This window comes from Rhinichthys klamathensis, unplaced genomic scaffold (genome assembly GCF_029890125.1).
Source record: "Rhinichthys klamathensis goyatoka isolate OS25496 unplaced genomic scaffold, OSU_Roscu_1.1 h1tg000303l_1, whole genome shotgun sequence".
NCBI lineage: Eukaryota > Metazoa > Chordata > Actinopteri > Cypriniformes > Leuciscidae > Rhinichthys > Rhinichthys klamathensis.
Window position 1 is genome coordinate 220,901 of NW_026606822.1, and position 13,814 is coordinate 234,714.

At 38.4% G+C, this 13,814-nt stretch overlaps 1 protein-coding gene across 2 annotated transcripts in view; it reads right to left on the reverse strand.

The window, feature by feature from the left end:
• Nucleotides 1-13,814, reverse strand: part of grm4 (glutamate receptor, metabotropic 4) — a 135,327-nt gene that overhangs the window by 49,045 nt on the left and 72,468 nt on the right. For both annotated transcript variants that reach the window (XM_056270561.1, XM_056270562.1), the window contains exons 3-5: nucleotides 7,386-7,521; nucleotides 4,258-4,412; nucleotides 3,000-3,140 (exon numbers count right to left, since the gene is read on the reverse strand). In XM_056270561.1, the coding sequence (XP_056126536.1) occupies nucleotides 3,000-3,140; nucleotides 4,258-4,412; nucleotides 7,386-7,521 (432 nt within the window). The remainder of the gene's footprint in view (nucleotides 1-2,999; nucleotides 3,141-4,257; nucleotides 4,413-7,385; nucleotides 7,522-13,814) is intronic.

Sequence of the window (13,814 nt, forward strand, 5' to 3'; positions counted from 1 at the left end):
ATGAATGATTTACACAGAAATTGGTCCTGCACGTGTTTCATGAATTGAACAAGCTGACAGCATGTCAATAAAGGCCAAAAATCAGGCTTAAGGGCCTCAAGGTGAAAAATATATTTGTGCCATTTGTGTCTTGCTTCAACCATTGACCTTTCTACAAAAAAAAGGAACACTTTAAATAAGAAATATGACATCAAATGACTTCTTTATCATTAGTTTTTCTAAAGTATAGCACTCTCCAACAGCGACATCAGTGGATTAAGTTTCAGCGGGGGACTTCCCTTGAGCTCGATGTGTTCTCACTAAGCTCCTACAGCGAATGTGAGGAGGGAACGGCAATATACTGGCAAACATTGCTGTGATTGCTTGATTACACCGTTAGTGCACAAATCCACATCAATGGGTCAAACTGATGGAACAGGACTGACTAATTACAGAGTAAACAATTCAATCAATTGGTCAACACTATGTTCAGGCACGTCCGAATCAAAGTGAACTTGAAATGACTTGAAATTATCTGTGAGTGAACCAGGTTTGTAAGCATTCTGCTTGGTTAAATTGAAGCTGCATCTCTGTGCTTGTGACCATCATTACATCTGCAATGTTTACCAAAAAAAAAAAGAAAAAAAAGTGAATTCAAATCATAATAATAATCACCGAAAACAGTTAGTGATAAATAAATATAATATGCATTAAATACTAAATATATGCTTGCAAAAATATTATAGTTAGAGATGCACCAATATTGAAAATCGTGTCCCATACAAAAAGGCAATAAATATTTTCAGGCTATGGCAATAATCTAAATTGTCAACATTATACTATTTTGACTAATCAAAAATAAAACAGTAAAATTTGTGATTTTAATCATCACAACATTATACAGGAATTTACAGTATGTAAATGTACATTAGATTAGAAGGATTTCTGAAGGATCATGTGACACTGACGACTGGAGTAATTCTTTTTTTTAACTGTTATAATATTAATACACAATATTACTGTTTTTTGATCAAACAAATGCAGCCTTGGTGAGCATAAGAGACATCTTTAAAGAACATAAAAATGGTATATATATATATATATATATAGCATTGTGCTGCTTGATTATTAGTATAAGCTAAATGCGGTTTCATAAGTCTTTAATCTGAAAACATCAAATAAATAAATAAATACTGCAAATAATACCTTGCATAGTGTATGTAAAACCCAGCTCACAGCTAATGAAATGGATGAAAGACAGTGTTGTCATAGAATCAGCTTTGATTCATACCCCAAATATGTTTCACAGATCCTCCATCACATTAGTCATTATCGAAAAAGTCAGCTGGAATTCAGGCAAATCTGTGGGTGCCTGTTGACTCATGCATTAGCATTGTCCCTCTGAGGCTATATTTGAGGCTACACTGTAGTCTGTCTAGATGACTAAAAAAACAACAACTCCTCACTGTGCTAATAACACTATGCAAAACAAACTCAGAATTGTATCAGAAAGTACTGGTCCTGAATGCACGACATGCTAGGAACCATGCTAGCTAAACCTTAATGGAAAATACATGCAGATCTAGACTGTTAATCTCCATCAGCATTTATTGCAGCACTGAAAACCCCCAGACCCTGGAGACCGTCGCTATGCTAACTCGAGACTCCACGGCGAACGATAAAGGTTTATCCAGCCACAGCCGTAGTGGCCTCCGGTTCTGAATTCGTGCTTTCAGACAAATATTACATCCTCCCTTTGAGACAAAGCTGTTAGAGGATGCGACCCAGTTAAGGCTGCATTGTATTTCAACATGAAGTCGTTTTCTTAAACTAATAAAGCTGTGCAAACAGTCTTAACACCATTTTCATTTCCCACGTGGCATTATAAATCTGCTACAATGTGCATGGCAAATGCCAAATTGTTCTTTACATGAATAATCAAGCCTGATGTCAGCATTCAGTTTGTGCAATGCACTCACACGCCACGTTTTTTAGATGTGAGCCCTTGGGTGTAGCAAAAGCATGCAAGAATATGTTCAAGCACAAAACTACCACAGAAGAAAGAAAAAGCTGTGCTCAGTGGCAAGGTTTGCATCTCATTCACGCACACAGAAAACAACCTACCATATTTTTTAATCAAGTGAATAGGCGCACGGCATTTAATCACCAATGGCTATTCAAGAATGTAAGGTAACAATGATGAATTTTCTTGTGGGCACAGCAATTAGCATAAAGAAAAAGTGATTTATTATGTTGTGGCGGAGCGATGGATTTGGTTTCAGGCCAGATACTTCTTGCAGCACGCTAAAGGCCAGCCATTACAAGTGAGCACACTGACAAGGATTATGCACGGTGACATTTAGCGCGTTGAGATGTTACAGTGAGCCCCTTTGCCACAGTCGCATATAATTTGACTTCCGCCGTCTCTAGGAGGTCACCGCACCGATACTGAACCGAGAGGTTAATATCCTGCCCTGCTTACTGGTGCAGTGCAGTAAGCGCTGTAATGCTCGGTAGGCTACATGCTGAGAATTAGATGCGCTACCGTAGCCACCCTCGAAAAGGTCTGCCGGCGGAAACCCCTCCTCGTAAGATCGCAACCCGCACTGATTGGATGATGCCTGAAATGTGTTGCTAGGAGTCAACCTTTCTTCACATCCAAACGGACGGGCTCTGACCGGGGCTGAACTTATAACTGACGGGGCCGCCACGGGCGGCTCTTCCCCTGAGAGAAGGCTCGAATCAATTAAAGATCATCATCTCTTTTCCAATTGGCTGGATTGCATTGGTTCTGTGTGCTTAGCGTAGGGATGCTGCTGCTGTGCATCAGAAAACATCAGACGTAGAACAGCTTTGCTGTGGTATGACTAATCAGACTCTGGTGTAAACAAAGGCCCATTTCAGGCGATCTGAGAAAAGCAGGCCTAGTCTTTTACGATAGATTTGGCTTCTCCCTTTTCTCACTTTTATGGAGCTCTGTGAAATGGAGTATTGCCAGAGGGAGAGGGAGAGATACTTACTTGTGCATTTCTTAATGCCAGATCCCTTCTTCAAGGCATGGCGGCTGAGCTTGCAGTTGAAATTGTTCTCCCAGAACTCTGCAAACCAGATATTCCTCCGGTTGTTCTCGAGCGTGCGGCTGGTGAAGTAGCGATCAAAGCCTGAGGGTAGATCGATGAGATCTGTGTCACTTTAATGCGCTCTGTCAGAGTCAAAGCTCTCAGCCAATGAACTTCAGAGAGCAACATGATTTGACGGAACATTTGCATGTAACATCATTTTTGTCTCACCGAGAATGTTCTATTTTGCTATGAAAAGTTCACCCAAAAATGATATCATCATTTACTCATCCTCAAGTCATTCCAAATAAGTTGCTATTTTTCTGTGGAACACATAGGGGGGCATTTTTTGAACAATCTGTATGTAGTTTATACTGCAGTTACCACAGCAGTTGTTTTGTTGTAAAATAATTGGTATATTTTCATTTGATTAAAAGTTTGATTAAATTGTTACAATTTTATGAATTCATGTCATTAGACAATTTTTAATTGGTTATTGAAGCATATAACAGATTTTTTAAAACGAAAACACAGAATTTGGGAGAAAATGGATGCATAAACCGATTTCATGGGCCCCATATTAAAAGTTAACTTACTCTGTGGAGTTTACTTGCATGTAAACAAAAAGTTACGTGTACATGCATTTCCTCCCTTGTTAAAGAATATTGTGATAAATATCAATATAGAATGATGTGGTATTGTCTTGTTCTGAAAGAATTTTTTTTTTTTTTTGCCACATCGTTCAGTCCTACACACAAGATCCTTAATGATGTCATTAACAATCAATCAGAATGCACCATATTTAAATGGAGGCTTTCAGCGAATTACGACTTACAATTTGGTCCGTCATTCACACAAACCATTAAATGGCTTTAAAAGACTTGGAATAAAAGCATACAAGTCGATTGTCCACTTCTATAGTGCTCTTTCAGAGCTTGCTGGTACTTTTTTGTATGGAAAAGTGCTGGAGGAGGATATTTCAAAGTCCTCTTTTTGTGTTCCACTGAAGAAAGTAAGTTGCATATTTGAAGGAATCTTTGTTTTTGAGTGAACTATTCCTTTAACACTATGCATGCATCATAACTTGTTATGATTATTAAATGCATCACAAGTAGCTAATGTGTTGTCATAAAACATTAAGCACAAGCTCTGGTTCAGACATGCTCTCTAATGGATGAGAGCAACCACTGACAAGTGGAGGATTTAATCTGTCACTTGCCTCTGATGGACTGTCGTTTGGGTAGGATGGTGACAGCTCCCTCGGCCATTTCCTCCTGGTGAAGCACTGGCGATATTTTCGAGCCCCAGCTATCTGACCCCACCCACAGGAAGTGACCCGTCTGATTGGCTTTTTTTGCTGCCTGGAGTAGCCGCCTGTTAAAAGATGAGTGGCAGTAAAAAGTTGAATATAGGCTTTTCTACCCGGCTCTGAGTCGCATCAACTCTAATTACTTGTTTGCAATTGTTGTCTACTTTCTGTGGTGCTTTGGTGATTCTCCATTTACAGTAACTGCAAATCAATGTGTTATTGAAAGGTCAGTATTGACACTGCTCAGCGCAGAAATTTCTAAGCATTCTCCGTCAGGCACAGTAGCAATTGATGTCAAAATTAGTCATGCACAACTGACAGCAAAAGCATTTCCCCAAGATAATAATGGCTCAATAAAGAATGTTTCAGGCGGTGCACACAAAATCATTTTCTGTCTTTTAAACAGACACAGACTTGAAGCATCTTCGCATGCAGAGTTTTCCATAAGCCGTGGAATAAATTTTCTGGGCTTATATGCTAGTAACTTATCAACATTTTAATAACTGTATTAAATTCGCCCACATCTTTGCCGGCTATGCCCTTGCTGCTATTTATTTACCTACATTAAACATGAGACGCCATTCCCAACACATTTTACTTTCAAAATGAAGCATTAACTACAGGGGTTGGAGAATGAAACTGAAACACCTGGTTCTAGACCACAATCATTTATAAGTCTGGTGTAGGGCCTCCTTTTGCGGCCAATACAGCATCAATTCGTCTTGGGAATTGTCCTTCACAGTGGCCAGAGGGATTTTGATGCATTCCTCTTGAAGAGCAGTGGCCAGGTCACTATGTGATGCTGGTGGAGGGAAACATTTTCTGATTTGCTCCTCCAAAATACCCAAAAGTGGCTCAAAAATATTTAGATCTGGTGACTCTGCAGGCCATGAGAGATGTTCAACTTCACTTTCATAACCATCAAACCATTCTGTCACAAGTCTTTCTGAGTGTATTGGTGCATTATCATGCTGATACACGGCACCCCCTTAAGGCGCCATTCACATATAGCGCCCAAAAACGCGTAGAAACGCTAGGCGCTCCTTTTTCCAAAGCGCTAGGGCAGTTGCGCTCCGGAGGCGTCTGTCGTTGCTATGGTTGGTTCTTGTCACGTGACCTACGGTGCGGTTGCGGCATTCTGGAAAGTTGAGATGTTTTTATCGTGATGCGGCGTGGACGCGCTTGGAAAAAACGAGCGCGTCGCACCGCGACCGTGTCGCTTCCATTATGAGCGCGCATACCACGCGCCTACATTTGAAATAACGAACTTGAGCGCGCAAAAGACACGATATGTGAACAACAGGCCCTAAGGGTACAATGTTTGACCATTAGGTGCACATGGTCCTCCAGAATGGTTTGTTAGTCCTTGGCAGGGATGCGCCAATCAAGCACAGTAGAGAAATGCCATGATATAGCAGCCCAAACCATCACTGATCCATCCCCGTGCTTCACTCTGGACAGCAACAGTCGGGTGTTAAGCCTCTTTGGGGCCTCTCACACCGTAAGTTAACTCCCATTGAAGTGGGAAAGACAGTGAAGGTGGACTCATCAGAGAACAATACATGTTTCACATTGTCCACAGCCCAAGATTTGCACTGTTGGCACCATTGGAAAAAGTTGGCATTGGCATGAGACCAAAGGTTTTGCTTAAGCATTCCGACCATGAATAATGACTCTGTGGGGCTCCCGATAAACAGTTTTGGTGGAAACAGGAGAGTCGAGGTGCATGCGCATTTAATTCTGCAGTGAGTTGGGCAGCTGTGGTTTTATGTTTTTTGAATACAACCTGGCTTAGTACCTGAACAGACAGCTTTCTCTTGCGTCGACAGTTACTCCTGTTGGATGTGGTTCGTCCTACGTGGTGGCATGCCGACATTATTCTGGATACATCAGCTCTAGAAGTCTTGATACACCACAGAGACTTGCTGTCCTGGTCACAGATGAGCCAGCGAGACGTGCACCAACAATTTATCCTCTTTTGAGCTCTGATATGTCACACATTATGCTGTGTGGATTGCAATATTTTATGTACAGCTAGGCTATTGCTCTACTAATTCAACCTTCACACTCTGGTCTTACTGATGGAATGTAAAATCAATGAAGATCGGCCACAAGGCCTCACATATATAAGCATGAAACCTCTAACACTATATTGGTCAGTATTTCAGTTTCATTGTCCAACCCCTGTACAACAAAAGCCTAATACAATTCCTAAATAACTATTTGGTTATAGGTTAATATTAATCAACAATCTGCATGGCCGAGGTGACACCAGCTAAAAAGGAAACTTGAAGCAAGTTATCAAGTTGTTACATTCTAATGAAAGATATTTTTGGAATATCGTGCAAAATAAAATCAAGAACATGTCTAAAAGTACAAAGGGGCCATTTTAATGTCATCATGTTGTCTATAGCATTTCTTTTTTTCATTAGGAAAGACATACTTTCTGAATTACAGGTGCATCGATGTGAACATGGATAAACAAACCATTATGATCTCAAGGACAATGGCTGACAAACAATAATTAGAGAAGCATGATTAAACAGTCATCCTGAACGCTCAAGCAAGCAACAAATTGAAAAAGTTTGACCATAATTATTCCTTCAAATTAAAACGATTATTATTCAATGGATGTCTAATAGCACATTAAAGTGAAGGCTTTTTGTCAATTTTCATGAGAACAGCTGGGTTCTAATAGTTCTGATTAGGTACTCCAGGTGCTCATTGCTGGGGTGTTGTAGACGTTCCCATGGGGCAAAATTAAACATGTTATAATAGAGGTCAGGGAAATTAGTTTTTCACCTCCGTGCAGAGTCCTTGTTGTGTATTTCAAACGCTAGATTAGAATGCAATACACATGTTGGTGTTTCTTTTATCAACTTTTTAACTCTGCAGAAAGCAAATTAATAGCAGAAACGAGTTTAACTGCTTCGTCGTAGCTGCAATAAAGAACTTATACTATATAATTCCTGGAAAAAGAAAAATAGTATAATCCTTTAAGATAGTTGCTAATTTAAAAAACAACAGAATCCACTCACCTTATATCATCCTCACTTGCAAATATAATAACAACCCTCGCATTCGGATTTTCTCCCAGTCTCTTAATTATCTTATCAAACTCTCCTGGTTTTGGCTCACGGGGGATTTTCACCGACTGTGAGATACACACACTTCCTGTGAAAAAAAAGTGTCATGATTACCAGTTGCAAAATAAAGAACAACACATCTAAAAACTCCCATCGAACAGCTCATTACTGGTAGTCCTGTCCAAACTCACTGCACTGGTTGAGGGAGACGTTGCTATGTTTGGCTCAAATATATTCTGTAAAAATAGGCATTTGTTACCGTAAGGAGCTATTTCAAACTGATCTTACCTTTAAAAATTACTTGGTAGTGTAACCTAGTGCAGTCAGATCTATTCAGATATATTAAATCATAAGCTCATTTAGATGTTACCACATAAAGCACATTTTTAGGTTACCTGAAAGAAAAAACATTTTTAGTGTACTGGAATAGAACAATGTTCTAAATGCACCACAGAGCCACAGTGTTTATACTCTACGATGAAGTCAAGTGGCTTGTTTTATCCTTATCATTTTTTCTGCACAGTCGACTGAGATCAATACCAGACCCCCTAAGACCAAGGCCAAGACCTGCCGGTCCTAGGGACCTGAAAAATAGAAGATACTGAATTTATTGCAGCATTCAATCAAAGAGATACTTTGTACAGTGTCCAAGTAGCCATTCAGAGCTGTGGAATTGTCTGTAATGGTCAAGATACCGTACCCACCTGTGCTGGAGGTAATTAGGTATATTAAACTAGACTGACACTTTCAGAGAACATAAGCTGAGACCCATATCCAGACCATGACTTACATTTTGAAACCCAGAACAAGACTGAGTTGAGCCTTTCTATATTAAAGGCACAGCTAAATTAGATTTTTATTATAATGGATTTATGGGAAGATTGTTTCAAAAGTTAAAAGTTATATTTTTAAAGCCTATTAAAATAAAAAAAAATTAGGGTGTTAAATGGTAGAAAAATCTGGATGTTACGGAGAATCTTCATTGTTTAGCCTTGGATCCCCAATGTGTTAAGGTTTTGCTCTGCTGGGTCCTTAAATTGAACCAGTTCTCATTATCATTATTGTTTTGTTATTGTGTACTTTACTGTGTTTAACAAATATGCTACCTCTTTTGTTGTAGTCTTTTGTTGTAGAAAGTCTAATCTTTGCAATCTCCAACCCTCTTAGTTTCACAGATGCCTTGAATTAACCTCGTGTCATATCAGCAAATAGTCATATGCAGATTAACTGAAAAAAGAGTGCATAATAATAAGCTCATTAAACTTCTTATATCCTTTCTGAGAAAACACTGAGCCCTTGTAAACTTCCACACAAACCGATAGTTGCCGTACCAAGGAGAGGGCGTTTTCAAAGCGTTTGACCTGTCCTCGCTGAGAGACGAACACTGATTTGCATTAAAGGCTTTAATTAGACAGAAAAGAGAACCCTCAAAGATGCCATATGGAGAGGCTTCCTACTGGCAGGAGTCTTGCAGTCACTTGCAGCCCTCTGCTGTGTGCATATGCTACTTTGAGTCAGGAGATATTTTAAATGACTGAAGGCCTCAAGGTAAGAACTCCAAATGTCACTGAATGAGACAACACTAAAGCAGACACAGTCACACAGTGACTTGGGTGGATGTGTATGAAACAGTTGTTTTATTATATTTCAAAGAAAGTGTTTTACAGTAGAAAAAGGAGACAGACAAGACAGACAGATGGAGATAACTAAAAGAGAATTGCAAAAAATAATGATTGTTTCCAATCAGGTTTTCCAAACCTTCTCATCTGCCATTGGTTGTCCCACCCCAAACTCACACCATTGGTTGAACCAATGCTGTTGTGTCAGTCTAATGCAATTTAGAATTGTACTCAAATGGTTATGTTCGCGCACAGTACCTGTTGTAATAGAATTACACTTTAATCAAATTTTGCTTATTTATTTTAATGGGAATAAATGACTTTGTAAAAGGAACAAATGGTGTTTTGAAGCATTCAAGAACGTCTTGCATGAATTGACCAAAATATGCACATGCATTTCCAGCAGGGTTATATTTGATGCTTAATCAAATAATAACGAACAGCAGGAGGGGTGATCTGAGAACAGATGGGTACTGACAAGATGGAGAAACTGACTGAGTTATAGGAGTTCTTTGTGTGGGTAGGTCAGTGTTCTATTTATTTACTTCCTTTTTTGGAACCAACTTCCAAAACAGATTGAAAGTAGCTCTTTCTGTGTCCATGGAAACTTATGGCATGAGCAATGTATTAAGAAACTTCCAATAAAGTAGAAGTAACAACAATTTGATAATGCAATTTGAGATCAAATGTTCTTTAGAATTGGAACATCTATTATTTCCAGGGGTCAGGGATTGGTTGTTCACATAGCCCCTGATGGCTATTTGGAAAGAAAGAAAGAAAGAAAGAAAGAAAGAAAGAAAGAAAGAAAGAAAGAAAGAAAGAAAGAAAGAAAGAAAGAAAGAAAGAAAGAAAGAAAGAAAGAAAGAAAGAAAGAAAGATTGCATGGCAAAACATTTCATAAGGTCTTTAGGGAAATATATAAGAAGGAAAAAAGGCTCAACCTAATTTTGTGAGAAGGCTCTAATAATAATAATGACACATTCAGAGTCAAGCCCATAGTCAAAGTGACAGGATGTCAGAACTTGATCGCCTGATTGGTGGCAGAGTCAATTATCCTTTCCAGACACATTGTGAAAAAAGCTCAAGAGAAGATACTAACAAAGCACCCATATGTTTTAGAAGCCTGTCTTGGCTAACAATTAAAGGGACAGTTCACCCAAAAATAAATATTCTGTCATCATGTATTGATTCACCCTCATCTCATTTCAAATATGACTGTCTATTGTCTGTGGAAAAAAGAAAAGAGAATTCTGAACAATGTTTCCATTCAATTACAATGGACAGAAGCTTCAAAAAGGACAAGAAATCAGGTATCATAAAAAGTTATAGTTATGCGCTATATTCCAAGTCTTCCTAACCCTCTGAAAACAGACGGAAATAAAAGTTCTTATTAAAGGCGAGTACATTTTCATTTCTCTGTGAAACATTCACTTATAGCTCATTTCAAATCATAAAGATTTTCTATTGTCCCAATTTATATTTTCACAAGAGAAAAGGAAGCCGATGCATTATTTCTACATTTATAAAGTAGCACACAATGGAGGAAAAAAAAGTTGTTTGTCTTCTTTCTTGACGCAAAAGTTTTGGCTTAGGATTTGAGACTTCATGCCTCTGTCGTCCCAATTGAACACGGTAAACCCAGACAGAGTCGCATTTTCACGAGTGACTGGATGTCTGTCATGTTTTCCTCAAGAACTCTCACAGACTTCAACATGATAAAGAACCCTAGCAATCCACAACATCAACTGGGATAAATCTAACTTAGATATATATATATATATTTCAAAAATCCCTTTTAGCAGGGCACTTTTATCAACAGAATCCATACTGCATTTGCACCTCGCCTGGAATGAGGCATGCATGGTTTCTGAGAACAGCCTGAGCAGAATCGCAGAGGAGAGTAAATGTCAGACTGAATCTCGAGCACTATGTATAATAATCTACATGTTTGTCTCAAGTAATTATGAAGATTATAATTATTGATCCATTATTACAAAGCCTTAGGTAACTCACCATATGACTAACCTCCCTCTTGATTATATTTACCAGGGCCTCAGAGGTTTCTATTTGGATCTCCACATGGAATCAATTACAGCAGGCAAATCTTATTTATCAAATATTGTAGATTTATGTATGCTGAGAGCAGCATAGGCTGTTTACTTTGTTATTGTGCCATGCTGCGGCTGAAGATTGCTCATCACTCAGCGGTGGCCCAAGTCAACTCCACAGTACCACTGGGCAACCATTTTCCATGGTGATATATGCTGGTGGCAGTCACCTTTCAAAACTCACCAAATCTATTCCTTCATTTCAGAATTCGACCCTTCAAGGTCCCTCAGCAGCAAGCGCATTATAAATTTGGCCCATTACTGGAAACCAGAAGATATTGAAAATATCGAATGAGGTTCTACTTGAAGGAGAGTCAACAAAGGGAACCGGTGCAGTGTGTTTCCCATCAATGCCTCGGATGATCTTGTGCGGTAGGCTACTTATCGCACACAAACGTGTTCATTTGATTAGCGTGAACCTACTGCGGTATTAGATAAAACACTCGGTTACAGACATTACAAGCAAATAACTGATATTGATACCTGGGTTAAGATGTCACAAGGCCTTCCTTTGAAAACAGCATAAAAGACAGAGGAGAAAAACAGTGAGGCGTTTCACAAACATAATGTTTTTCAGCTTTTTCCCTGGAGGCAGGACTGAAGACTGAATTGAATCATGTGCTGGTCAGGGCAGAAACAAAAAAAAATGAAGTCGGGAATGCCTTCGGGTCTGGAATTGAAGAGTGCTGTCTTGCGCTCAAAAGGTATGCTTGAGTCTCTGTATAGGGAATGATGAACAAATCATAAGACGATCAGATATTATGTGGCAAAGAGGCGGCTCTTCATGTCCATCGTTTAAAATGTATGGGCTAAGGTTAGTATATGGTCATCGTAATCAAACATCTATAGCCTACGGACCCTCAATGTAACAAGGTATCTTTACTCTGGCCGTTTTCTCTGAGGAGACAAGGGAGGCCTCGTCCAAGAGAGAGTCAAAAAAAAAAAAGAAAAAAGATTTGCTGATTAATGGTTAGAAAAAGGTGACTATTGATAATATAAATAATTTACTCGATTATTGCAGTTATTCTTTTTGAAGCAATGTCAACAATGTAAACAACATGTTAACATACACATACACTCTAAAAAATGCTGGATTGTTTCAACCCAAATTTGGGTCAAATATGGACAAACCCAAATGTTGGGTTAAAAATGTAATTTAAAAATGTACAGTTGAAAGTGAAAGTTGAAGTTGGGTTAAAATTTTAAATTACATTTTTAACCCAACATTTGGGTTTGTCCATATTTGACCCAAATTTGGGTTAAAACAACCCAGCATTGTTTAGAGTGTACACAAATATTGGTTGCTTGTTGATAGAGGGAGGTAAATGGTGTTCCATATGCTTTCAATCCAGCAACCGTGCACAAATCAAATGGAACAATAATTCACAATGATTTAAAAGAAAACCTAAAAAGCTGAAAAAACTATTTGCCTCTTTATTTCAGAAGATCAACACAAGTCACTGCTCTTTACCCATTCAATTTGTCTCTGATTCACTGCAGCCAGCTATAAATAACTGAGAGAATTCTGTGCACATCACATATTATATTACATTAAGTAAGCATTATTTATCAGCCTATCATGCAGAGATTACGAGGTGCAAGATACCATGCTCAGTCCCTTTGCTCTCTGTGGTACACCACTGCTCTCTCATCTGCATTATTTATTCATCTGTTGCCATGAATTATGAAGGAATTACTCCAAGCAGGCAATGCTACACAAATATCCTTTCATTCATAAACACCTTCAGTATAGGGCCCAAAAATCTGAGACCATGTTAAAAATCTGGGATTTATTTTATTCATATAAACAAAGTTTTAGTATTTTGAATTAAAAACACATGATATAAAATTAACCTATTTCTAGGTCACTAATCAAATTTGTTAAAATTAATCATTCAGAACTGATGAATTAGCTCCCTTTCGAATCATATCTTGGATTTTAAAAAGTGAATTAGCCACATCCCCTGGGAAGTAGAATTTGAATTTGAATGGGAATGACAGGAATGGGAGATTATTAACTTAATTTAAACAATGACAATAAAATAAAATAATGGATTTTTAAACTCAATTGATATTTAATTAAAAATCAGTTCTAAGTTCAATTCTGAATGGCACACGGATCATCAGGTTTCACACAAATCTGTGGATTTCATTCAGCTTGACTGCTGATGTGATTAAAGAAAAAAACACGACAAACCAAATCCAAAGGTATTCTAAAAATCATGTTTCAATTCAACGTTTAACTTAAATTATTTTTCATCAAGTGATCTCAGACTTTTGTCTCCCAATCTAATTGAAGATCCTACACTTAGGGATCAATCTTTGGAACAAAGGCAACTAATAAGATTGAAAATGCTTTCGTATGTACTTAAAAAAACTGAATTTCTAAGTCATTGGGAAAAATGTAATAGGATTATTCAGTTGGACATCCTACTCATCTACTGTATCACTGCGGTGCAGAGACAGAATGGAGATATATGTGAGCAAAGCACCATGGGAGACATTCTATCGACCCGCACAGCCAAGACTTAAGCTATTAATTATCTTTGTTTGTTTGTTTCTGCCTTTCTTTCTCATTCCCTGTCGTCCCTTTTCTTTGATTTTGGCTCTTTCTCTTTCTCTAGGCCCTGGACAGATGTGCAAACACTCCCATG